This window comes from Salmo salar, chromosome ssa29 (assembly GCF_905237065.1).
Source record: "Salmo salar chromosome ssa29, Ssal_v3.1, whole genome shotgun sequence".
NCBI lineage: Eukaryota > Metazoa > Chordata > Actinopteri > Salmoniformes > Salmonidae > Salmo > Salmo salar.
Genome location: NC_059470.1, coordinates 26,262,765 through 26,290,265, shown reverse-complemented (window position 1 = coordinate 26,290,265; position 27,501 = coordinate 26,262,765). Strand labels below are relative to the sequence as shown.

Below are 27,501 nucleotides of genomic sequence, written 5' to 3'. Positions count from 1 at the left end.
GTTAAATAGTGTAACATGCCATGTGTAAAAATAGCCTAGTAACGCAGTAGCCATAGGCTGCAGGAGGCCAACACTGCACAGCTAGGTTAAATAGCATGCCAAACGGGTATAGGGAATATGACTATTAGCACTATGGTCATTTAATATTTGGATATTTAAAAAAATGAAGTGTTACATTCATCTAATTTCATAGGCCTAGGAGTAATTTATTGCCTAGCGAGGTCTGTCATAGGAGATGTGGATAAAACAGTGGTTCTGTGTGAGGAACACAAAGTCACACAAAATAACTCCAGGCATAACAAAGCTGTATTTAATTCCATTGTTAAGGAGCAGAGAAGAAAACCTTTGTATATTTATATTACACAGTAACAGAACACATTAATATTAACAGTTTATTGTTTTAATCTCATCACATAACAATAAGTATTCAATATCTCAAAGGATGTTTTTGATCTCATTAAATAGGAACAGAATAAATACTAAATTCGATGGCCACGGACCCTCCCACTCGGTCTTAGATTAACATTCAGGTGACTGATTAATGCTGCTAAATCATATGACATTCTGTTTTATCACTTCCTTCAGCCCTACCACACACACTTATTCATCACACTCACAGCTCCACAATGCACATACGCTCAGATTCTGCAGTATACAAAGAGCAATATTACCCAATTATCACACCCCTGTCTCATGGGTCTGCGTGACAAAAGTCAGGATTCAAATGACAGAAAACCCCTACACTGCCTGGACACCAATAACACTGGCCTCCAGTTCTCACCATGTTGTACTGTGGTGAATACTGCCCCTGGTGGTAACATGGTGATACTGCATGCAGGAAGAGCCAATTGAGATCTAGGCCAGGCTAATGGAGGAAGAAATCTGTTGTTCACTGATCTGAAAGGATTGGATAGATATAGAAAATGGTTGAGTGGAGCCGGAACCATTTTGCTTTCACCTATTCATTCCTTTCTGGTTTGTGAACATGGAAATCAGGCCATGACAGGCAGGTTCTACCAGAGCTGGGACTTTAAAACACAGACGTTAGAGGAGTGGGAGGTGAACTACTTTTTGATTAAGGGGGCATCTCTAGGAGACCAAGGGTAGAGGGACAACATACTACTAAGCAGATACTCTATTTCCCAACAGAGGAACTAATCATTGATGCCAAGGAGTAAACAAGGGAGAAAGAACAGCACTATAATGTTTAAAAATGTAACTATGCAAAACAGTCCTTCCTTCCCTCCATGTTATTGCACAACTCCTTGTCTAGCATCAACATTATTGGCCTGTCTCTGTAACAGACAAGTCCTACTACAAGTGCTTGCTGCTAAATCACACACTTTCCTGATCATCTTTTGCTTTAGATGTTTCTTTCTGACTTGGCGTACTAATATTTTTAGTGTCAAAGGCTGTAACGGAATGAAATGTTGAACATTCCCTGTGGATCTGTGGGGTTAGATGGCTAGGTTGAAATACACTGAACAGGTGGGCAGACAACAGGATCCTTGGGACCACTGACCAAGTGAAAACTCATTCAAAAGTCAATACACGACAGCCTTTGTCCACACAACGTCAAATCATAGAGGACACTTTGAAAGGAATGTCGGAGCTTTAAAATGGAGGATTCCAATATTAGCTTTAACTTAAAATGGCTGTTTCCTGCTTCTGCTTAAAATGCAAGGCGACTGAGAAGGACTTTCTCTTCTGAACCCCAAAACACAGGAGCCGGTGACATATTTACACGTTCAACCAAATCAAGTCCAGAGATGTGTCTGACTAATTACTGTAGTCTGGTTGTGACAGGGCGATGTCACAGCACATCAGGTAGAGGAGCAGCAGCTGGCTATAGTAGCTCATTAGCATAAGTCCTATCTTTACATGTGGACCTCAGTGACATCATGACAGAGTGGCCAAAGAGAAACAAGGAGGAAAGAAAAGAAAAAAAAAAAAGTGCTGAAAATAAAATACGTCTAAAAAAATAAAGCTTTGTTAATTCTCTGCATTTATAGTTTTTTCTCCCCCCCTCAATGGATAGCGCAATGATAAATGAAAACATTAAAGCGCTATGTACATGCACCGTCCACTCCGCTCGGGCATGCTCAGTTCAGCCAACAGGTGGCAAAGTGTAGCTGGTGGCGGTCTAGGGTCAGGGGGTTCTAGGGATCAAAGGTCAGGGCAGGGTCAGTCCTGGTGCACCGGGAGGATGGGCTGCCTGCAGATGGGGCAGGTGTTGTTTTCAGAGAGCCAGCGGTCGATGCAGTGGATGTGGAACTCGTGGGCGCAGGGCAGGCGGCGCAGCTTATTCCCCTGGGCATACTCATTAATGCAGACGCTGCAGGCGCGTCCCGCCTCTCCCTCCAGGCTAGCCTGGCCGTAGGTGCGAGTGGCCAGATTATCGATCTGCTCTTTGGTCAGGCCACGAGGGTGCTCCTCGTCCTCCTCATCGTTGAGCAGGAAGAAGTGGGCCAGACGCAGGATGGGCAGTGTGCCGTTTTCCACAAGGTTGTTTGTGTCCCTGCTCGTCGGCCGACCCTCATTGGGGGTGGGGACTCCACCGGCGTCACTCCCGACTAATCTCTCCTGGCCTCCTTCCTCCTCGGCCCCTGCCGCTCCCTCGGTCTCCACCTCCGCCCCTCCTGCCTGACCTTCCGCCCCAGTTCCACTCTCGTTGCCGTGGCTATGGTAGGCCTGTGTGGTGGTGTTTGCGTTGGGTCCTGCAGGGTCCTGGTGACCTGGCGTGCCCCCGGTGGTCTCAGAGTCAGCCTCCGTCTCCATGAGGGAGCTGAGCTCCCCGAAGCCGGTCATGATCTGTCTGAGGATGGAGCGCAGGGCGGTGGAGCTGGGCTCCCCCAGGCCCGTCTCACTGATCCTCCTCAGAGGGATCCGGATGGTGCTGACGTAGGTCCGGATCCCGGCCCGCTCCGAGCGGGAGATGGTGCGCCGGAAGCCTCCACTGTCACTCTCGAAGGTGACGGTATTCTCGGCAGCGCGGGCCCGGGAGCGGGTACGGCTGGCGATGCTGTCCCGGTCCCGGTTCTCTCCCGGTCGGATGCGACGCACCTGCAGATCCAGCATGATGGTGGGATGGCGCCGTACCCCTCCAGCACCCCCCGCCCCAGCCGTGTGTGCCTCTCCCTCCTGCTCGCCTGCCTCTGGACCAGGCTCTGCTACTACAGCCGGCTCTGACACGGCCTCACCGGTCTCCATGGAGACAGAAGCAGTTCCGTTGCTGGGCTCGGCAGTGTGGATATTAGAGCCACCATTTCCACTCCCACCATTAGGGGATAAGGTAGCTGAGTTAGGGGCGGGGTTTCTCTGAAGAGGGGAGCGGCTACGTCTCCTAGACGACCGGGAGGAAGTCCCACCTCCTGCTGCAGCCCTGCGGGTCCGGCCGCGGGAACGAGTCCTGCTGCTGCGTGGCTCATGCCCCACAGACGCCCCCTGGGGGCCAGACTGGGGCGCTACACGGGGGCAGTCCAGGGTAGTAACCCCCTCCTCCTGCCTCTCCTCTGGGGAGGAAGCTCCGCTTGGGGACTGGAGCTGTGGAGGGCTGCTTTGATCCTGAAGGGTAGGGGGGGTGATGGGGAATGGGGCAGGGGAGAGGTGGAGGGCTGTTGTACTCCTTAGAGCAGTAGGGGGGGACAGGGGTGAGGTGAAGGGTGCAGGAGTCAGAGGAGGGGTGGTGGTAGTACTGCGTGTACGGCGGGTTTGAGCCCTCCTGCCCAGGGTAGCTCGAGGTGAGGGATAGGGGGAGGGCCGGGCAGGGGTGTAGGGTGAGGGGCGAGTGGAGGGGGAAGTGCGTATGGAGGCTGTGGATGGAGGGGGGACAGGGGACAACTCTGAGGGGTCGGGGGTGTCACTGTGCTCCCCTGGTTCTGGCTGTTCATGGTTGATGTTGATCTCCAGGCTGAAGCGGAACTCTCCACTGTTGGGGTTGGTGCGGCTGACTGCGCGCCACGTCTGGTTGCCGCTCTGGCCGCTCCGCGTGGCATTTCCGGTTCGTCGGAAGGTGTTCAGCCACTCCAGCAGTGAGTCACCGTTAGACGGCTCTGCTCCCGGCTCAGCAGTACCTATACAGACAGCGGCTCGTTACTGAACTGAGCCAGTTGTAATTATCTAGTAATACTTCAGTACTATACAGCAGCAATTAGGTCATGATCCTTTTGAGACCCATAACATCCTGTCAAGTTTAGGATATACAGGCTAGACCCTTTAGCATCCATTTCCTCCCCTATATTCCTTCCATGCCCCTCCTAACCCTCTCTCCTCCCCCTCACCGCTGCTCCCCTCCTCTTCTCCGGCCTCCGTGTTTTGTGGGCGGGGTTCAGGTCGGGGCTGAGATGACACACGCTCCTTTGCCCCGTCCAGGCGCTGCCGTAGCTCCTCCGCTGTCACTTCACCTGGGGAACAACATGTCCTCTGTTAGGTCAAGATGGAGGGTGTATGATATGGGGTGGGTTATATGCTTCATTGTTGAGGGTCCAGTTCAGCCCTTAGTGGCCAACATGGAGCCATTATATTATGATGTGATATTATTGTGTTATTACAAATGTTTGTGTTTTATTTTACCTTTATTTAACTAGGCAAGTCAGTTAAGAACAAATTGGTATTTACAATGACGGCCTATATTAGATTGTATTAGCGAGTTTGCATTAGTGTATTGGGTTTGGGCAGGAGTGGAAGACTACGCCAATCTGAGGGCTGCAGTCCTGCTGGTTTTCCTTTCTCCATGGCATTAATTAGTGCCACTGATTGGCTAGGGGGACCGGGCACGTGGCTGTCCTGATACAAATTAGCCTGTGATTTAAAAACATGGAGGAAAACCAGCAAACACCACTGCCCTGGGCGATTGGTGCTGTGCAGCCCTACATTATAGCGGGTTCTAGTGAGGTCAGGTGTTCTAGGTTCCTGGGGTTCTAGTGAGGTCAGGTGTTCTAGGTTCCTGGGGTTCTAGTGAGGTCAGGTGTTCGTAGGTTCCTGGGGTTCTAGTGAGGTCAGGTGTTCTAGGTTCCTGGGGTTCTAGTGAGGTCAGGTGTTCTAGGTTCCTGGGGTTCTAGTGAGGTCAGGTGTTCTAGGTTCCTGGGGTTCTAGTGAGGTCAGGTGTTCTAGGTTCCTGGGGTTCTAGTGAGGTCAGGTGTTCTAGGTTCCTGGGGTTCTAGTGAGGTCAGGTGTTCTAGGTTCCTGGGGTTCTAGTGAGGTCAGGTGTTCTAGTGAGGTCAGGTGTTCTAGGTTCCTCTCACCAGGTGTGCCCAGCAGGTTGCTGTCTCTCATGAGGCGGTACTCTTCCTCGCTCAGATCGTTGATGAAGTGATAGTACGCCTCCTCCCTTCGAAGACGCTCTGCCTGACGCCGCCGCTCGTCTCGCCCACCGGGAGGGTCCATCACCATGGAAACCGCTGGTGCACAAGGAAGGGGTGATAGGGGTGTCAGAATTGTGGAACACCTGGCTGGATCTTACCAGGGCACTGCTATTGTGATGCATCCATCATTCAATCATAGGCAGCAGTTGAGTTGGGATCAGACATATTTGACAGATTCTATACAACTAATGTACACATCACTGACAAGCATGGATTAGAACGAGGCTTTACTGATCGTCCAATTCCCAAGGGAAAACCCGCAGTCCAATAGCTTCTGTGTCACGTGAAAGTAGGATTTACAGAAAGGCTATTACTCGATCAATGCAATTATGTGACTTTGCAACTCCCGTCGCCTTTACGTTATTAAACCGGTTTCTGTGGCCAACCTTTAGCCATGAACGATGACGACAAGTCAAAACAACATCCATTTTGATGTGGAATGAGACATGGCCAGTAAGAGGTCGGCTGAGCTGACATAACAAAAATCTAACCTTCCCTGTTCCGACAGCTAGCTGGCTAACCTCCTTGGATTAATCAGAATCCCTCTGTACAACAGCATCAATGCCACTGCGATAGACAGCTAAAAATATTTCGTCGGCCGTAAATGTTGCAACAATCACGGTATTTGGAGCAATAATGCAGTCTCTACAAAACATATAATATAGTAGGCCATGTTGGAGAACACAGGAGGAGCAACAAAACTGACGTTGTCATCCTACTAGTTACCAATCACCGACCCAGGAATGATCACAGACACGTCGAGAGTCCAAACATTGCACTACGGAGGAGGGACATGACAAAGAAAAGTCGGGCTCCATACAAACTGACTATGTAGAGGACAAAGAATCGTCACCTAACTATTGCAACAGAATTATATAAACGTCTCCAACTACAAAAAAATCTTGTTCACACCTATACGCAGGTTTCACATTGCCTTTCAAAGCGGCGAGCTGTCATTTTGAATGCGCAACGCATTTGTTAGTTGCTGTCGACAGCTAACTAGCCATCTTCTGGTGAAAGGTTTGACCAATAAATAATACTTTTTTTTGACAAGCAACACACGAACAGAGTGCATACTATACTCAATCTAAACAGTGTTATTGGCTCGAGTAAATGGCAATGACAACGACATTTAAAGGGATTGTTGTACCTGACACAGCAGCTGTAATATGGACGGGTTTGCTTTCCTCTCCGCTCTGATTACAATGTAGCCAAGATGGGACCACCTGTGCTACACTTCTCACCGTCCGACCAAACACTATCAGTGTCAGATTAGTTCCTACCCAATGAAACCGCACGACTACGAGGATTAAAACAGCTAATTGTTGTGTTTCAATCAATGTATATATGTATTAATATTTGTTTAACTATGAAGACGACTGTTTACAATTTCCAACAGGTTCTTTTTCACAAATGTATTTCACATAAAATCACGAAGTTTGACCATTTTTCTCCCCGCAGTCTGAATGATTCTAGAATGAGGTATAACCCACAAAATAGCATTGGAAAATGACATAATTAAATGTTTTTCCTTTGTCAATGTCTGTGCGCGTATCTTGACTAGTTTTTCTGCCTTTATTATACGCCAGAATGGTCTAATTGTGGACATCCACATCAATGTATTATTAAGGAGAAGAGTAATTGCCATAAAATGTGAAGAGGGAACATTTTAAACTGTCTGCAGAGGTACCAATGTTTTCAGCAGAATACTATATATTTTTTGGTGTGAATTTTAGCACCTTCACGTTACAAAGAGTTAAAGTCCACGTGGTGCGCTAAACACTTTTCTACCGTCTCTTTCTGTACAGTCTACATAACGACATTTTACGACAAAGCCGTGCATGGAATTTCTGTTCTCCCCAGTGAGATACCGGTTGGAGAAACGCAGTAGCAAGAGAATACAGAGAAGGGTTAGTAATCGTTCCCATACCTGGCCCCTCGTCGCGGATAAGAATCCTGCATCTTCTCTGGTACACATAAACCGAGCGGTTAGATGTGGAAACAGGGCTGAGGGGAGAGCGACGCGAAGGAAGGCAACTCAAAATTCTAACCCGGGTTGTGAAGTAAGTTGCCTCCTAAGCGGCGCTTTAAAAGGAAGCAGAAGATAATTGACCAAAACAACAGAGAAGATGGACTATGATTTCAAAGTGATGCTGACCGGGGAGAGAGAACGTGTAGAGGACCTGTTTGAATATGAGGGATGCAAAGTGGGAAGAGGCACCTACGGCCATGTATATAAAGCAAAGAGAAAAGATGGGTAAGTTTATATTGATATAGCCAGTAAGAAGGCCTTCAGATCCGCCAGTCTCCAAATTCAATAACTCCGTTGTCTTCGTTAATTGCTCCTGTTTTCAAGGCCCCATCTCCGAATGCTATTTGCAGCAATAAACCTATTTGTAACTCGTAGTGCGATGAAAATCACTAGTAGATTGAAGAACCCACTGAATAGACTCCGGAGACGTCATATCATCTGGAGAACGGGGGCTCGAGCTCCAGGACCAAATTTACTGCCTCGATTTGATCACTGTCATCAGTGGCCTATCCCCGTGCTAACGGTGCAGTGTGTACGCAAAATCCATCAGCTAAACTTTACATCGTTGAATGCAGTTCAATCAAGCAGTTTTTATAAGGGCGCCTTCGCTCACAGATGAAACAGAACAGAACCGAACCGGGGGTGTTGTAACAGCAGCTCACGTCGGGGTGTTGCAGCCAGGAAACAGGTTTTGCTCTAAACCGAATTCTGAGGATGTATTTCGGTATCAGATTGTGCTGTCATTTTTACATGATCAGATTTGTACATTTTTCGCAGCAATATCAACAACTGAGTGAAGTAGGCCAGCCTATCAGTAACGCAGCCAAGCAAGCCAGAGGCTAACCTACGTAGCAGGCGTAAAAGAAACGCCTGAAACCAGATCCCCAAAATACTGGACTTAACAAGAAAAACAACTGTCAGGGAGGTTCTCTTCTGCACTGTTTAACCAATCCAGTAAACGTGGAGGAGGAGTTAGTATGGAGCCTTAAAGAGTAAAAATGTTATGGGGGAAAATAATGTTTAATGGAAAACCAGATGTTTTTTGCTTAGTTATAGTGAAACACGTCGATATGGTCTTCATTTAGACAGGTTGATGCAAAAGTGTTATTTCGGTCTTTTAGTTGTAAATCTAGCCCTTTTGGCCCTTAGCAGTTCAACTACCATTGAAATCGACTGTCAAAATGATGACCATATCGATATTTTTCACTATAACTAAGGAAAAAACCTGGTTTTACATCATCTCAAGGGAGGGGTTAGGTATGAAATCCACTCCCTTCTAGATGTGCTGGGTGGTACCACCTCAAGGCTTCCTATAAAAGTAGGTGACAGCACGCCATATTTGGCAATGGTCTTGGTAGGTGGAGTGTGCCGATATATTTAGCATTATGCTTCCTTGACTAGAAGTTACACAAAATTCAAAAGACGGTAAGGCACATTTCCACATATGACCAAATACAACGTTTTTACCTACCGTTTTATACAGAGCTATGTGCTTTTAAAAGGGGAAAAAAACATGTAGGCTATGATAATTATGCTTTTATATTGGTGATTGATTGGTGGCACTGTCTACTATGACAGTTGGCTGATTATTTAATGGTTGTAATCCCACGTGGCAGATATCTATTTACAATATTCATCCTGTGCCCACACCCTTCTTATTCTGAAAAGTGAAAGCATATATATGAGAAGGGTCACCCTGGTAGTAGTTGTAGGTTTTTATACAGTACCCAAGACCAACCTGTGAGTTCATTTGACCACTGGAAAAAGAGCTACTGCGTGACCTCTCGCTCTCTTTGGCCAACGTGCGTAAGACATTTAAGCGTGTTAACCCTCGCAAGGCTGCCAGCCCATGCAATATCCTAAGGCGTGTCCTCAGAGCATGTGCAGACCAGCTGGCTGGAGTGTTTACGGACATTTTCAATCGCTCCCTATTAGAGGTCGACCGATTAATCGGAATGGCCGATTAATTAGGGCCGATTTCAAGTTTTCATAACAATCGGAAATCGGTATTTTTGGACGCCGATGTGGCAGATTAAAAAAAATAACAATTAAATTAACATTTATTTAGACCTTTATTTAACTAGGCAAGTCAGTTAAGAACACATACTTATTTTCAATGACGGCCTAGGAACGGTGGGTTAACTGCCTTGTTCGGGAGCAGAACGACAGATTTTTACCTTGTCAGCTCGGGGATTCAATCTTGCAACCTTACGGTTAACTAAGTCCAACGCTCTAACCACCTCCTTTACATTGCACTCCACGAGGAGCCTGCCTGTTACACAAATGCAGTAAAAAGCTAAGGTAAGTTGCTAGCTAGCATTAAACTTATCTTATAAAAAACAATCAATCAATCATAATCACTAGTTAACTACACATGGTTGATGATATTACTAGTTTATCTAGCCTGTCCTGCGTTGCATATAATCGCTTAGGTACACGTTGCTCCAACCATAAACATCAATGCCTTTCTTAAAATCAATACACGAGTATATATTTTTAAACCTGCATATTTAGTTAATATTGCCTGCTAACATGAATTTCTTTTAACTAGGGAAAATGTGTCACTTCTCTTGCGTTCTGTGCAACAGAGTCAGGGTATATGCAGCAGTTTGGGCCGCCTGGCTCGTTGCGAACTGAAGACTATTTCTTCCTAACAAAGACAGCCGACTTCGCCAAACGGGGGATGATTTAACAAAAGCGCATTTGCGAAAAAAGCACAATCGTTGCACGACTGTACCTAACCATAAACATCAATGCCTTTCTTAAAATCAATACACAGAAGTTTTATTTTTAAACCTGCATATTTAGCTAAAAGAAATTCAGGTTAGCAGGCATTATTAACCAGGTGAAATTGTGTCACTTCTCTTGTGTTCATTGCAAGCAGAGTCAGGGTATATGCAACAGTTTGGGCCGCCTGGCTCGTTGCGAACTAATTTGCCAGAATTTTATGTAATTATGACATAACATTGAAGGTTGTGCAATGTAACAGGAATACTTAGACTTAGGGATGCCACCCGTTAGATAAAATACGGGACGGTTCCGTATTTCACTGAAAAGAAAAACGTTTTGTTTTCGAGATGATAGTTTCCGGATTCGACCATATTAATGACCAAAGGTTCGAGCCCAGGTAGGAGCGAGGAGAGGGACAGAAGCTATACTGTTACACTGGCAATACTAAAGTGCCTATAAGAACATCCAATAGTCAAAGGTATATGAAATACAAATCGTATAGAGAGAAATAGTCCTATAATTCCTATAATAACTACAACTTAAAACTTCTTACCTGGGAATATTGAAGACTCATGTTAAAAGGAACCACCAGCCTTCATATGTTCTCATGTTCTGAGCAAGGAACTTAAACGTTAGCTTTTTTACATGGCACACGTTTACTTTCTACTCCAACACTTTGTTTTTGCATTATTTAAACCAAATTGAACGTTTCATTATTTATTTGAGGCTAAATTGATTTTATTGATGTATTATATTAAGTTAAAATAAGTGTTCATTAAGTATTGTTGTAATTGTCATTACAAATAAATAAAATAAAAAAAATCGTCCGATTAATCGGCAGCGGCTTTTTTTGGTCCTCCAATAATCGGTATTGGTATCGGCGTCGAAAAATCATAATCGGTCGACTTCTACTCCCTATCCCAGTCTTTTGTCCACACTTGCTTCAAGATGTCCACCATTGTTCCTGTGCCAAAGAAAGAGAAGGTAACTGAACTAAATGACTATCGCCCCGTAGCACTCACCTCTGTCATCATGAAGTGCTTTGAGAGACTAGTTAAGGATCATATCACCTTTTAGCCAAAACCCTAGACCCAGTACAATTTGTATACCGCCCCAACAGGTCCACGGATGAATCATCACACTGCACACTGCCCTATCCCAACTGGACAAGTGGAATACCTATGTAAGACTGCTGCTAATCAACTATAGCTCAGCCTTCAACACCATAGTGCCCTCCAAGCTCATCACTAATCTCTGGGCCCTGGGGCTGAACCCCACCCTGTGCAACTGGGTCCTGGACTTACTGATGGTCCACATCCAGGTGGTAAATGTAGGCAACAACACCTCCGCTATGCTGATCCTCAAAAGGGTGTGTGCTCAGCCCTCTCCTGTACTCCCTGTTCACCAATGACTGCGTGGCCATGCATGTCTCCAACTCAATCATCAAGTTTGCAGATGACACAACAGTGGTAGGCCTGATTACCAATGACAAGAGCCCTGAGGGCTCTGGCGGAGTGGTGCCAGGAAAATAACCTCTCCCTCAACGTCAACAAAACGAAGGAGCGGATTGTGGACTTCTAGAGACAGCAGATGCAGGACATCCACAGGATCATAGTGGAAAGGGTGAAACCTCAGGAGGCTGAAGAAATTTGGCAGCGACACTCCCCAACCTGACAGAGCTTGAGAGGATCTGCAGAGAAGAATGGGAGAAACTCTCCAAATACAGGTGTGCCAAGCTTATAGCGTCATACTGAAGAACGCTCGAGGCTGTAATCACTGCCAAAGCTGCTTCAACAATGTACTGAGTAAATGGTCTGAATACTTATGTAAATGTGATTTTTCATTTCTTTTATTTTTTTAAATATATTTGCAAAAATGTCTAAAAACCTGTTTTGTTATTGAAGGGTATTGTGTGTAGATTGATGAGGGGGGAAAAAAACAATTTAATCAATTTTAGAATAAGGCTGTAACGTAACAAAATGTGGAAAAAGTCAAGGGATCTGAATACTTTCTGAATGCACTGTACATCATATACGGATTCTGACATTGTTTGTTCTGATATTTCTTAATTCCTTTCATTTTATGTAGTGAATTTGTGTGTATTGATTTGTATTACTGCAGTGTTGGAGCTAGTATCAAGTATTTCGCAGCACCTGATAACATCTGCAAAATATATGTACACGACCAATAACTATTTAACTTAAATCGGGAGGTAATTGAAGCATCTTTCCCTCTTCTTACGGCCAGGCAGGTAGCCTAGTGGTTAGAGCGCGAGGCCAGTAACCAAAAGGTTGCTGGATGGAATCCCCGAGCTGACAAGGTAAAAATCTGTCATTCTGCCCCTGAACAAGGCAGTTAACCCACTGTTCCCCGGGTGCCGACGACATGGATGAGGGGTTTGGTTAAATGAGTAAGACACATTGAATGCATTCAGTTGTACAACTGACTAGGTATCCCCCTTCCCCACTCCTGTTCCACCAGCTGCCAGCCAGCCTCCATTATCTCTGTGTAGCAAGGCCCCATGGGAACTGTGGTGAACTGCTGTATCTTCTCTGTCTGCAGGAAGGATGATAAGGACTACGCCCTCAAGCAGATTGAAGGCACTGGCATCTCCATGTCTGCCTGCAGAGAAATTGCAGTAAGTGTGGTGTTTAGCTCAAGAGCAGGCTTAACCTGGGTCTGTGAGACATCTCATAATGTCTGTGTGAATGAATGTTTCTTCTAGCTACTGCGGGAGCTGAAGCATCCTAATGTGATCTCACTGCAGAAGGTGTTCCTGTCACACGCAGACCGCAAAGTCTGGCTGCTCTTCGACTACGCCGAGCATGACCTCTGGGTAATACTCACGTCCTGTATGTTTCCCTATCCTTGTGGGGACCTACATTTGATTTCCATTCACTATCCTATTTTCCCTAACTTTAACCCTAATTCTAATTGTAAACCTAAACCTCACCCCTAAGCCTAAAATAGTCTTTGTCCTTGTGGGGACCTGGAAAATGTCTCCACGAGGGAGAATTTTCCTTGTTTTACTATCCTTGTGTGTATTACTTTCCCACAAGGAAAGTAATAACACACACACACACACACACACACACACACACACACACCTAACAATGCCCCCTGTATCCACAGCACATCATAAAGTTCCACAGAGCATCCAAGGCCAATAAGAAGCCCCTGCAGCTGCCCAGGGGGATGGTCAAGTCCCTGCTTTACCAGATCCTGGACGGCATCCATTACCTTCACGCCAACTGGGTCCTACACAGAGACCTGGTGAGAGACCGAAGGAGAGAGAGCATCCATTTCCTGCACACCAACTGGGTCCTACACAGAGATCTAGGGAGGGAGGAAGGGGTAGAGGGGAGGAGAGATCAGAAGAGTCCTGTTCTGCTGCTCTCCTGGATGTTATGTTCATTGTTCCTCCACCAGAGGGCAGCATTGACACTTCCTGAACCATTCACGTGATTAATCTTTAATTCCTTTCGGTTAATGTGTTTATCAGTGTGGGTATTAGGATAATGGAAGTAAATATTTGGATTACATTGAAGGGGCAATCTGCAGTAACTACATCAATTTTGGACTTAGAAGTTAAATATATGTATCCATTGATTCTTGAAGAATTTAACTAATAAATGCCTCATGAGCTTAGTTCGTGTCGTAACCCATCAGTACCCGAAATATAAGCATGTTTTACTCCAATGTTTGTAAACAAAGTAAACGTACACAAACACTGTATAGCTGCAAAACATGGTTAAATAAAAATGTTGATTTCATGGATGGTCATTCCTTGCATCCATAGCTCTGTCTATTAACTTGAGTTGTTAAATTTCTCCGGACCCATGTGAAACAGTGGTGGGCAGGACACTTTGTTATTCTTTCAACTGCTGATTGTCGCTTTAACTGTAATCTGTTTTTCCTCAGAAACCTGCCAACATCCTAGTGATGGGGGAGGGGCCAGAGAGGGGTCGAGTAAAGATCGGTACGACGAAATGTCATTGCGTGTTTTCAGGACCCTTTTTATAAGGTTTTGTCAGTACGTATAGGTTATAAGGCTTTATGTCAGTACATATAATGGATATAGTTAATTCACTTCTCGTTACACATTATTTGAACATTATACTTCATTATTATTTATTGATTTGTGTGTTTCCCTACAGCGGACATGGGCTTTGCCCGCCTCTTTAACTCACCACTGAAGCCGTTAGCAGATCTGGACCCTGTGGTGGTCACCTTCTGGTACAGGGCACCAGAGCTACTGCTAGGTGCCAGGCACTACACCAAAGCCATCGGTGAGAACGGCCACGGGGTGGGTGGGTGTGGTGTTGTTTTCCCTGTGCACCAAGAGAGGAAGTTCTGAGCTATCCTTCCACCATCCTAGGACAAATTCTGCGGTGTGTATGTATGTTTGTGCAAGCATGTTCAAGAGGGTGTCTGACTGGGCGTGTGCTCCAATCCCAGTGTGACATCTCTAATCTTGCATGTGCATCTGTCAGACATCTGGGCGATTGGCTGCATCTTTGCCGAGCTGTTGACATCTGAGCCCATCTTCCACTGTCGCCAAGAGGACATCAAGACCAGTAACCCCTACCACCACGACCAGCTGGACCGCATCTTCAACGTCATGGGCTTCCCCGCTGGTGAGAGAGCTGGGCTGGGCCTGGCGGCAGGTACCATAGCGGTTGGAGGGTTGCCAGTTCGAATCCAGGGTCTGACAAAAATATGTTGGGAAGTAAGCTGGCAACCAGGAGGTTGCTGGTATCAAATCCTAGATATAGAGGGTTCCCCTACGAGGGATGGATATAGTGGGGGGGTTCCCCTACGAGGGATGGATATAGTGGGGGGGGGTTCCCCTACGAGGGATGGATATAGTGGGGGGGGTTCCCCTACGAGGGATGGATATAGTGGGGGGGGTTCCCCTACGAGGGATGGATATAGTGGGGGGTTCCCCTACGAGGGATGGATATAGTGGGGGGTTCCCCTACGAGGGATGGATATAGTGGGGGGTTCCCCTACGAGGGATGGATATAGTGGGGGGGGTTCCCCTACGAGGGATGGATATAGTGGGGGGGTTCCCCTACGAGGGATGGATATAGTGGGGGGGTTCCCCTACGAGGGATGGATATAGTGGGGGGGTTCCCCTACGAGGGATGGATATAGTGGGGGGGTTCCCCTACGAGGGATGGATATAGTGGGGGGGTTCCCCTACGAGGGATGGATATAGTGGGGGGGTTCCCCTACGAGGGATGGATATAGTGGGGGGGGTTCCCCTACGAGGGATGGATATAGTGGGGGGGGTTCCCCTACGAGGGATGGATATAGTGGGGGGGGTTCCCCTACGAGGGATGGATATAGTGGGGGGGGGTTCCCCTACGAGGGATGGATATAGTGGGGGGGGTTCCCCTACGAGGGATGGATATAGTGGGGGGGGTTCCCCACGAGGGATGGATATAGTGGGGGGGTTCCCCTACGAGGGATGGATATAGTGGGGGGGTTCCCCTACGAGGGATGGATATAGTGGGGGGTTCCCCTACGAGGGATGGATATAGTGGGGGGGTTCCCCTACGAGGGATGGATATAGTGGGGGGTTCCCCTACGAGGGATGGATATAGTGGGGGGGTTCCCCCTACGAGGGATGGATATAGTGGGGGGTTCCCCTACGAGGGATGGATATAGTGGGGGGGGTTCCCCTACGAGGGATGGATATAGTGGGGGGGGTTCCCCTACGAGGGATGGATATAGTGGGGGGGTTCCCCTACGAGGGATGGATATAGTGGGGGGTTCCCCTACGAGGGATGGATATAGTGGGGGGGGGTTCCCCTACGAGGGATGGATATAGTGGGGGGGGGTTCCCCTACGAGGGATGGATATAGTGGGGGGGGGTTCCCCTACGAGGGATGGATATAGTGGGGGGGGTTCCCCTACGAGGGATGGATATAGTGGGGGGGTTCCCCTACGAGGGATGGATATAGTGGGGGGTTCTCCCACAAGGGATGGATATAGTGGGGGGTTCTCCCACGAGGGCTGGATATAGTGGGGGATTCCCCCACGAGGGATGGATATAGTGGGGGGGGTTCCCCTACGAGGGATGGATATAGTGGGGGGGGGTTCCCCCTACGAGGGATGGATATAGTGGGGGGGGTTCCCCTACGAGGGATGGATATAGTGGGGGGGGTTCCCCTACGAGGGATGGATATAGTGGGGGGGGGTTCCCCTACGAGGGATGGATATAGTGGGGGGGGGTTCCCCTACGAGGGATGGATATAGTGGGGGGGGTTCCCCTACGAGGGATGGATATAGTGGGGGGTTCCCCTACGAGGGATGGATATAGTGGGGGGTTCCCCTACGAGGGATGGATATAGTGGGGGGGTTCCCCTACGAGGGATGGATATAGTGGGGGGTTCCCCCTACGAGGGATGGATATAGTGGGGGGGTTCCCCTACGAGGGATGGATATAGTGGGGGGTTCCCCTACGAGGGATGGATATAGTGGGGGGGTTCCCCTACGAGGGATGGATATAGTGGGGGGGTTCCCCTACGAGGGATGGATATAGTGGGGGGGTTCCCCTACGAGGGATGGATATAGTGGGGGGGGGTTCCCCTACGAGGGATGGATATAGTGGGGGGGGGTTCCCCACGAGGGATGGATATAGTGGGGGGGGGTTCCCCTACGAGGGATGGATATAGTGGGGGGGTTCTCCCACGAGGGATGGATATAGTAGGGGGGTTCTCCCACGAGGGCTGGATATAGTGGGGGGATTCCCCCACGAGGGATGGATATAGTGGGGGGGGGTTCCCCTACGAGGGATGGATATAGTGGGGGGGGGTTCCCCTACGAGGGATGGATATAGTGGGGGGGGTTCCCCTACGAGGGATGGATATAGTGGGGGGGGTTCCCCTACGAGGGATGGATATAGTGGGGGGGTTCCCCTACGAGGGATGGATATAGTGGGGGGGGTTCCCCTACGAGGGATGGATATAGTGGGGGGGTTCCCCTACGAGGGATGGATATAGTGGTTGGGGTTCTCCTACGAGGGATGGATATAGTGGGGGGGTTCTCCTACGAGGGATGGATATAGTGGGGGGGTTCTCCTACGAGGGCTGGATATAGTGGGGGGGTTCTCCTACGAGGGCTGGATATAGTGGGGGGGTTCTCCCACGAGGGCTGGATATAGTGGGGGATTCCCCCACGAGGGCTGGATATAGTGGGGGATTCCCCCACGAGGGCTGGATATAGTGGGGGATTCCCCCGCGAGGGTTGGATATAGTGGGGGATTCCCCCGCGAGGGCTGGATATAAAGGGGGGTTCCCCCGCGAGGGCTGGATATAATGGGGGGATTCCCCCGCGAGGACTGGATATAATGGGGGGATTCCCCCGCGAGGACTGGATATAATGGGGGGATTCCCCCGCGAGGACTGGATATAATGGGGGGGTTCCCCCGCGAGGACTGGATATAATGGGGGGGGTTCCCCCACGAGGGCTGGATATAATGGGGGGTTTCCCCACGAGGGCTGGATATAATGGGGGTTCCCCACGAGGGCTGGATATAGGGGGGGTTTCCCCCCACGAGGGCTGGATAAAGGGGGGGGGTTCTCCCACAAGGGCTGGATATAGCGGGGGGTTTCCCCACGAGGGCTGGATATAGGGGGGGGGGGTTCTCCCACGAGGGGTGGATATAGGGGGAGGGTTCCCCCACGAGGGCTGGATATAGGGGGAGGGTTCCCCACGAGGGCTGGATATAGGGGGGGGGGGGTTTCTCCCACGAGGGCTGGATACTCCTATAAGTCATCAGGACACGGCTATGTGCATTGAAATGGGAGCTTGTATGTGTGAATATATTAACCATGGTCAAACCTTGGAGAGCCCATGTGTAAACCGAACCTGCCTGGATAACGGTGATATAAAGAGAATACTGAATGACGAGTGTAATTAAACCCTGACTAGGCACAGTTCTATTCTGTCCGGGCTTGTATGAGTCCAAAGCAATATGTGGGTTCTGTACGAACACTCACTGACATAGTCTGATGATGTAATCCTCAGAGAAGGACTGGGAAGACATCAAGAAGATGCCCGAGCACTCCACTCTTATGAAGGACTTCAGAAGGAACACGTGAGTGGCTTTATCTCTACATGTGTGACTGACTGCCTGCATGCTTCCTGCCAGCTTAGGACAAGATCTATTTTAGGATTTTAAGATTGGATATGTCTTCTACTCATCCACTGAAATAACCTGTTCTTGTATCACAGGTGTACAAACTGAAAGAACACCTTTTTATCACGGGTGTACAAACTGAAAGAACACCTTTTTATCACGGGTGTACAAACTGAAAGAACACCTTTTTATCACGGGTGTACAAACTGAAATAACACCTTTTTATCACGGGTGTACAAACTGAAAGAACACCTTTTTATCACGGGTGTACAAACTGAAAGAACACCTTTTTATCACGGGTGTACAAACTGAAAGAACACCTTTTTATCACGGGTGTACAAACTGAAAGAACACCTTTTTATCACGGGTGTACAAACTGAAAGAACACCTTTTTATCACGGGTGTACAAACTGAAATAACACCTTTTTATCACGGGTGTACAAACTGAAAGAACACCTTTTTATCACGGGTGTACAAACTGAAAGAACACCTTTTTATCACGGGTGTACAAACTGAAATAACACCTTTTTTTTACCAGGTATACAAACTGCAGCCTAATAAAATACATGGAGAAACACAAAGTAAAACCAGACAGCAAAGCATTCCACTTGGTGAGTTAAAATGAGTTTTGCCTGGAGATTGTTGTTACATACTGTAGCATTGTTCAGGCTGACGTTGTATGAACGTTCACTGTGTTTGACTCATGATGTGTCTAACGTTGTGTTTAGCTCCAGAAGCTGCTGACCATGGACCCGATCCGCAGGATCACATCTGAGCAGGCCATGCAGGACCCTTACTTCCTGGAGGAACCACTGCCCACCTCCGAGTGAGTCAGGACCCTAATAAAACATCTATAACTTGTTTATTAGTACATAACACATTTATTACTACATGTATTACCACATAACACGTATTACATTTGACATTTTTTGTCATTTAGCAGACACTCTTATCAATTCTGCGTCCCATTAGTTGTATTTTCCACGTATCATTACAAGGATCACGCATCCTGATAGACTGTAACAGTAATTATGATCCACGTCACAAAAAGCATTACAAAAGTATAATCAAAAATAAATATAAACATCTTGGAATTAAATGGGGTCTGGAGTTTAGAAGACTGCGTGATGAAGAATGGATGAGTGTCCGGTATTAACTATAGAGCCAATGCTTCTAAAATGCCTTTGTACTATATTTTAGATTTTATCAATTTCGAAAATCTGAAACGATATATGCGCTGCAAAGAAATACAATGGACACCTTTACATAGGCTGAAACACCGGACTCTTCTAGCGAACAGCGTTCAGATTCCCTTTGCATTATCCTACTGAACAGCGTTCAGATTCCCTTTGCGGTAGCCTACTGAACAGCGTTCAGATTCCCTTTGCGGTAGCCTACTGAACAGCGTTCAGATTCCCTTTGCGGTAGCCTACTGAACTGCGGTAGCCTACTGAACAGAGTTCAGATTACCTTTGCGGTAGCATTCCCTTTGCGGTAGCCTACTGAACAGAGTTCAGATTACCTTTGCGGTAGCATTCCCTTTGCGGTAGCCTACTGAACAGCGTTCAGATTCCCTTTGCGGTAGCCTACTGAACAGCGTTCAGATTCCCTTTGCGGTAGCCTACTGAACAGAGGTCAGATTCCCTTTGCGGTAGCCTACTGAACAGAGGTCAGATTCCCTTTGCGGTAGCCTACTGAACAGCGGTCAGATTCCCTTTGCGGTAGCCTACTGAACAGCGTTCAGATTCCCTTTGCGGTAGCCTACTGAACAGCGTTCAGATTCCCTTTGCGGTAGCCTACTGAACAGAGTTCAGATTCCCTTTGCGGTAGCCTACTGAACTGCGTTCAGATTCCCTTTGCGGTAGCCTACTGAACTGCGTTCAGATTCCCTTTGCGGTAGCCTACTGAACGGAGTTCAGATTCCCTTTGCGGTAGCCTACTGAACGGAGTTCAGATTCCCTTTGCGGTAGCCTACTGAACAGCGTTCAGATTCCCTTTGCGGTAGCCTACTGAACAGCGGTCAGATACCCTTTGCGGTAGCCTACTGAACTGCGTTCAGATTCCCTTTGCGGTAGCCTACTGAACAGCGGTCAGATTCCCTTTGCGGTAGCCTACTGAACAGCGGTCAGATACCCTTTGCGGTAGCCTACTGAACAGCGGTCAGATTCCCTTTGCGGTAGCCTACTGAACAGCGGTCAGATACCCTTTGCGGTAGCCTACTGAACAGCGGTCAGATACCCTTTGCGGTAGCCTACTGAACAGCGTTCAGATACCCTTTGCGGTAGCCTACTGAACAGCGGTCAGATACCCTTTGCGGTAGCCTACTGAACAGCGGTCAGATACCCTTTGCGGTAGCCTACTGAACAGCGGTCAGATACCCTTTGCGGTAGACTACTGAACAGCGGTCAGATACCCTTTGCGGTGGCCTACTGAACAGCGGTCAGATACCCTTTGCGGTAGTCTACTGAACAGCGGTCAGATACCCTTTGCGGTGGCCTACTGAACAGCGGTCAGATACCCTTTGCGGTGGCCTACTGAACAGCGTTCAGATACCCTTTGCGGTAGCCTACTTAAGCTTTGTGTGGCCAGTTTGCAGTCTGTGTCGATGTGATCATTTGTTTTTGTTTTCAAAGTGAATTTTGCTTTTAGTGTTGATTAGGAACCGTGTCTAAAAAGCCAATACTTGTGAGCTGGCCCTAGTGATTGGCCCTGTTTGAGAGGTGACTAGTGATCCTCTGCTATAGAGACTAAACTTGGGGGCATGTGCTAAGAAAAACATTATAGATAATTATCTCCATTCTACACTGTACATGTAATGGAATAAACATACAGACAATCTGTTCTAATTCCACAAAACATATATTTATATTTTATGTTCTGTACTTCTCAGTATGAATCTTTTATGTTTTGTTAAATACCTTCAGTCAGAGGACTGAACTGGGTGTGATGCATAATGTTTGTCTAAGCACATGAATCTCTAATTTGCCATGCCCGTCTGGTACTCTAAACAGTTGGACAGGGTTGGCAGGTCTGATCATGGCCTTATTTCTATTACCGCATGTTGGATCACTGTCTTTCATATTCCATTCACCCTCTTCAATGTAGCAGCGATCGGTTTAGGCTACTACATGATACTCTAATTTCCCCTATATTCATCATGAGATTGCTACAACCTAGCCTATTAATGAAAGTTTACAATGTTGGAGCAAACAGGTCGAGAGACAAATTTGAGGTGACAGACAGTGGCCTGCATCTAGCTGATCTAAGGTGTAATCATTAGTCCATTGAAAACAAGAGTTTCTATTGGACAGGTATGTTTATCCCCGTTTTTGTTCCATTTGCTTCCGTTTAAGAAATGTTTTTCAACAGAATTGGTGGAATGAATACACCCCTGATCATGCATAAACTCTCATAGCAGCCACGTTGTATTCCTTCCCTTCGCTTGTGGACTTCAATGCACAACAAATCAGCTGTATGTGACCAAGCGAAAAAACATTTCCAAGCCAAACCACAAACAGCCTACATCGTTGTCACCATATTAGCTAAAGTAACGTCATAGTCAGCATAGCTAATAGAACTAACGTGTTAGTGTATAGTCAGTATGCAGTTACACCGGCGGGCCACGCAGGCAATAAATTAGTAATACCAAAAGCTTACCTTGACTTGGAGTTCCAGTGTTGTGTTGGAAAGTCATAGCCAGCTAGCTAACATAGCATCCCTCTGTTGGAGCAGGTTGTTTCAGTAGGCTAAACTAGCTAGCTGCATTTGCTAGCAAAGTAAGTGCCATTTCTTTTCAACTTTCAATCTGTCTTACGTCTCATTTTGGAAGAAATGAATGTGTTCAAAACTGTTCAACTATTGTCTTTCTCTCTGAGTCAATAACTCACCACGTTTTATCCACTGCTGTGCTAGCTAGTAGTAGCTTATGCTTTCAGTACTAGATTAATTCTCTGATCCTTTGATTGAACGGACAACATGTCAGTTCATGCTGCAAGAGCTCTAATAGGTTGGAGGACGTCCTCCAGAAGTTGTCATAATTACTGTGTAAGTCTATGGAAGGGGGTGAGAACCATGATCCTCCTAGGTTTTGTATTGAAGTCAATGTACCCAGAGGAGGACGGAAGCTAGCTGTTCTCCGGCTACACCATGGTGCTACCCTACAGAGTGCTGTTGAGTCTACTATAGACCTTCTTTGCAAAATAGTGTGTTTTAATCAGTTATTTGGAGACGTGATTATATTTAGTATAGTTTTATCTGAAAAGGATAACTTAACATTTTTATGAAATTCACTGAGGAGGATGGTCCTCCTCTGAGGAGCCTCCTACTGCTTTGAGGAAGTAGGGTTTCAAAATTTTTTGGAAGATTGGCAGCTGTCATGACGTTAGGGGGAAGCTGGTTCCACCATTGTGGTGCCAGGACAGAAAATAGCTTTTACTTGGCTGAGCGGGAGCTGACCCCCGGTAGGGGTGGGATGCCAGGAGACCAGAGGTGGCAGAACGGAGTAGCACATTTATTACTACATGTCTGGGGTTATGGGGGGTATATCCTGTAAGATAAGTGATTGATAACTCTTTGTATTTCTCACTCAGTGTGTTTGCAGGCTGCCAGATCCCCTACCCCAAGAGGGAGTTCCTGACAGAGGAGGAGCCAGAGGACAAGGCAGAGAAAGTCAGAAATGTGAGTGCCTTATATATGTATGCATATGTGTGTGTATATATATATATATATATATATATATTAGTACCAGTCAAAAGTTTACACACCTACTCATTCCAGGGTTTTTCTTTATTTTTTTACTATTTTCTACATTGTAGAATAATAGTGAAGACATCAAAACTTTGAAAAAATACATATGGAATCATGTAGTAACCAAAAAAGCATATTTTATATTCTTCAAAGTAGCCACCGTTTGCCTTGATGACAGCTTTGCACACTCTTGGCATTCTCTCAACCAGCTTCATGAGGTAGCCCCCTGGAATGCCTTTCAATTAACAGGTGTGCCTTGTTAAAAGAGAATTTGTGGAATTTCTTTCCTTCTTAATGCGTTTGAGACAATCAGTTGTGTTGTGACGTGGTATACAGAAGATAGCCCTATTTGTTAGAAGATCACGTCCATATTACGGCAAGAACATCTCAAATAAGCAAAGAGAAATGACAGTCCATCATTACTTTAAGACATGAAGGTCAGTCAATCTGGAAAATGTCAAGAACTTTGACGTTACTTCAAGTGCAGTCGGAAAAACCATTAAGCTCTTTGATGAAACGGTCTCTCATGAGGACCATCACAGGAAAGGAAGACCCAGAGTTACCTCTGCTGCAGAGGGTAAGTTCATTAATTACCAGCCTCAGAAAGTGAAGCCCAAATAAATTATTCACAGAGTTCAAGTAAGACACATCTCAACATCAACTGTTCAGTGGAGACTGCGTGAATCAGGCCTTCATGGTCGAATTGCTGCAAAGAAACCACTACTAAAGGACATCAATCAGAAGAACAGACTTGCTTAGGCCAAGAAATACGAGCAATGGACATTAGACCGGTGGAAATTTGTCCTTTGGTCTAATGAGTCCTAATTTTAGATTTTTGGTTTCAACCACCATGTCTTTGTGAGATGCAGAGTAGGTGAACGGATGATCTCTGCATGTGTGGTCCCCACTGTGAAGCATGGAGGAGGAGGTGTGATGGTGCTTTGCTGGTGACCCTGTCAGTGATTTATTTAGAGGCACACTTAAACAGCATGGCTACCACAGCATTCTGCAGCGTTACGCCATCCTATCTGGTTTGGGCTTAGTGGGACTATCATTTGTTTTTCAACAGGACAATGGCCCAAAACACAACTCCAGGCTGTGTAAGGGCTATTTGACCAAGAAGGAGAGTGATGGAGTGCTGCATGAAATGACCTGGCCTCCACAATTACCCGACCTCAACCCAATTGAGATGGTTTGGGATGAGTTGAACCGCAGAGTGAAGGAAAAGCAGCCAACAAGTGCTCAGCATATGTGGGAACTCCTTCAAGACTGTTGGAAAAGGATTCCAGGTGAAGCTGGTTGAGAGAATGCCAAGAGTGTGCAAAGCTGTCATTAAGGCAAAGCGTGGCTACTTTGAAGAATCTCAAATATGAAATATATTTTGATTTGTTTAGCACTTTTTTTGGTTACTACATTTTTTCATAGTTTTGATGCCTTCACTATTATTCTACAATGTAAAAAATTAAGAAAAACCCTTGAATGAGTAGGTTTATCCAAACTTTTGACGTGTGTGTGTGTGTGTGTGTGTGTGTGTGTGTGTGTGTTTAGTCAAATGTAGATGAAAAGGTTTTAAATGGCCATTGTATTTTTTTTCTCCTGTGTTTTGTATCATTTCTACACAAACTTGTAATCAGCAGGTTTGTAATGCGATTGAGTTTCAGTTTTCCATGGTGACATCACTGTGGTAGATTGGTTAATAGACCAATAACAGAGGGTTCCAAACATCTCTGCCAATAACAGCTTGTTTTTCAGTTTTCCCCTCGCCACTCAGACCACTCCCAGACAGTCCTAGCAAAATTCTTGGAAATCTATTACAGTTAGTTACTTAATTGTTACCCAGAAATTATTTGATATTGATACAAAATTGATATTGATATAATATATTGATATAAAAACGACAGCATTGGGTCTTTCAAGCGAAACATTTGAGTGTATCTGTTGATGAAGGCTTGGGTGGGTGTTTCATTTTCCAGAAGAACCAGCAGCAGCAGGGGAACAACCACACCAACGGGGCGGGGCACACTGGTAACCCTGACAATAGCCATGCCCAGGGCCCGCCCCTGAAGAAGGTGCGAGTGATCCCGCCCGTCACTACCTCAAGTGGCCTCATGACCTCAGACTACCAGGTATGGTACACACACGCAATACTCATTTCTGGGTTATCCCACCAAATTGTAAAAACCTAAATTGGAAATTAAGAGTCTGATTAGTTTCCTTATTTATCTGTCAGCGCTCCAATCCACATGCTGCCTACCAGAACCCCGGACCAAGCACATCACTGCCCCAAAGCAGCATTGGATACTCCTCTACCTCCCAGCAGCCTCCGCAGTACTCACACCAGACCCACCGCTACTGACCCCTGACCTCTACCCACCCCTCGCCATGCCCGCTAGGGAGAATGTACTGAGGGAAGTGGGTGTGTCCATGGCAACAGCCCACTGGTCCACCTTCACTGTAGCAGTCCATTAGCCCAGTATGTTAATACAATATACTCATTCTAAAAGAACATGACATAACACAACAACCTCAGCCATGACAGGACATGACATAACGCAACAACATCAGCCATGACAGGACATGACATAACGCAACAACATCAGCCATGACAGAACATGACATAACGCAACAACATCAGCCATGACAGGACATGACATAACGCATCAACATCAGCCATGACAGAACATGACATAACGCAACAACATCAGCCATGACAGGACATGACATAACGCAACAACAGCCATGACAGGACATGACATAACGCAACAACTTCAGCCATGACAGAATATGACATAACGCAACAACATCAGCCATGACAGGACATGACATAACACGACATCAGCCATGACATAACGCAACAACATCAGCCATGACAGGACATGACATAACGCAACAACATCAGCCATGACAGAACATGACATAACGCAACAACATCAGCCATGACAGAACATGACATCACGCGACAACATCAGCCATGACAGAACATGACATCACGCGACAACATCAGCCATGACATCACGCGACAACATCAGCCAGGACAACATGACATCAATTCAACCATGAGCAACACATGGAGACTAAACCAAGAGGAAGATGGAGAAGGAAGAACAGATGCTGTCAGTTTGTTGTTTCCCTCGTTCCTTCCTCTGTGGTTCAAGTTATCATCGCTGCAAGTTTGTGACCATTACAAAGTTAACCTTCAGAACTGGTACTTAACTACAGCCACAAGACCAACAAACAGAAGGTGGACCCGGGGCTCCCCTCTTCCCTTACCCTCCTTTCCTTCTCTCCTTACCCCTCCACCAAAGCTCTCCCTGTTTCCAGCCAGATTCCCCTCTTCCTGTTGAAGCTTCGATGAGACTAAAGCTGCTATGTGACTGCCAGCATTGACAGAATATATGTCTTTCCTGTCTCTGTCCCTCTGTCTGTTTGTCTTCCCGTCTGTCTTTGTGTCTGTCCGCCCTTCCATGGGCATCTTCGTTGGGGACCGAATTGAGCTGCTGACAGGAGCATTCTGGGAGTTTGTGGGGCCCCGCCCACAGCTCTGGTTGAGGGCTTTATTGAGAAGAAAACAAAAAAAAACAACAAAGGAATAAAAAAAATAAGATTTTAGTAGTTTATAATTTAATCCGTTTTGTTTTCACAAACAAAAAGTGGCGAAGCAGCTTCTGTTGTGCTGAGAGAGAGCTGCCGTTTTTATCGCTGTGGGCAAAGCCTTATCTTCTTGATGACAAACCAACACATTGTGTGGAGGATGGCATATGGAACATGCATTTTTACTGTATTGAAATATTTTACATGACGCAAGTATCCTGACAATAAAAGTGGTAGTGTTGACATTGGGGTCTCTCTCTGTCTTGCTTTCTCTTTGTCTCTCTTTCTCTCTGTCTCTCTCTCTGTCTCTCTCTCTCTGTCTCTGTGTGTTATGTGAGTGCTTTTTTCCAGGTTATGTTCTCTTCCAGGAATAGAAGAGTGTCTTCAATAATGGAACAATCTCAGTTTGTCCTCCTTTAAACATTTTTTTTAATCTCTAAGATCTGTCATTTCTCTTTCTCTGCCCTCTGTCTCTCCCTCTATATATCTCTTCTGGTCTTTCTCTCTCTCACACACTTACACAGAAGATGAGGTTGCCCTCTCCCAAAATATAGTCTGCCCCCATTGCCCAGTTCAAAGCTTGTGCATCCCTAAAACAAGCAGTCATCCCAGTCGTTACTAAAGCTGCTAGAATGGAATCAGTCCAACTCTATCATTAAACCCACCACTGCCACGTGTCAATTGCTCCCAAAAAACCCTCTCAAAAGATGCCCCAGTTATAGGACCCTTTTAAACTGTAGGCCAAATCCTCCATCCCCCAAAATGTGTTTCTTTTAAGCCTTTAACGTTAACACGGCATGGGGACTGGATTGCATAAAATGGTAAACCCGCTGTAGCCTCCCCTACACACCCTGAGACCCCGCCCTATCCATGCCCGACAGGGAACCTCG

General features: G+C 46.6%; 2 protein-coding genes across 5 annotated transcripts; one reads left to right on the top strand and one right to left on the bottom strand.

Moving 5' to 3' along the window:
- Window positions 1-288: 288 nt before the first annotated feature.
- On the bottom strand, window positions 289-8,277 carry LOC106590444 (E3 ubiquitin-protein ligase RNF6). Of its 3 annotated transcripts, none has more exons than XM_014181495.2 (4): window positions 8,009-8,277; window positions 5,244-5,399; window positions 4,281-4,403; window positions 289-4,073 (listed from the first exon to the last, which is right to left on the bottom strand). In XM_014181495.2, exons 2-4 carry the CDS (start codon window positions 5,389-5,391, stop codon window positions 2,185-2,187), a joined length of 2,160 nt encoding a protein of 719 aa, XP_014036970.2. In that variant the 5' UTR covers window positions 5,392-5,399; window positions 8,009-8,277; the 3' UTR covers window positions 289-2,184. The 3 variants fall into 3 exon arrangements, with proteins under 3 accessions (XP_014036970.2, XP_014036969.2, XP_045566696.1); XM_014181494.2 differs by lacking the exon at window positions 8,009-8,277 and adding an exon at window positions 7,294-7,561; XM_045710740.1 differs by lacking the exon at window positions 8,009-8,277 and adding an exon at window positions 6,514-7,057.
- LOC100195752 (cyclin-dependent kinase 8) lies at window positions 7,335-26,854 on the top strand. 2 transcript variants are annotated; one of them, XM_014181497.2, is made up of 13 exons: window positions 7,335-7,620; window positions 12,688-12,763; window positions 12,851-12,961; window positions 13,258-13,398; window positions 14,047-14,104; window positions 14,283-14,414; window positions 14,619-14,762; window positions 18,163-18,232; window positions 18,813-18,885; window positions 19,003-19,100; window positions 22,864-22,951; window positions 24,994-25,146; window positions 25,251-26,854. In XM_014181497.2, exons 1-13 carry the CDS (start codon window positions 7,493-7,495, stop codon window positions 25,374-25,376), a joined length of 1,398 nt encoding a protein of 465 aa, XP_014036972.1. In that variant the 5' UTR covers window positions 7,335-7,492; the 3' UTR covers window positions 25,377-26,854. The 2 variants fall into 2 exon arrangements, with proteins under 2 accessions (XP_014036972.1, XP_045566697.1); XM_045710741.1 differs by lacking the exon at window positions 7,335-7,620 and adding an exon at window positions 8,798-8,820.
- The last annotated feature ends 647 nt before the right edge of the window (window positions 26,855-27,501 follow it).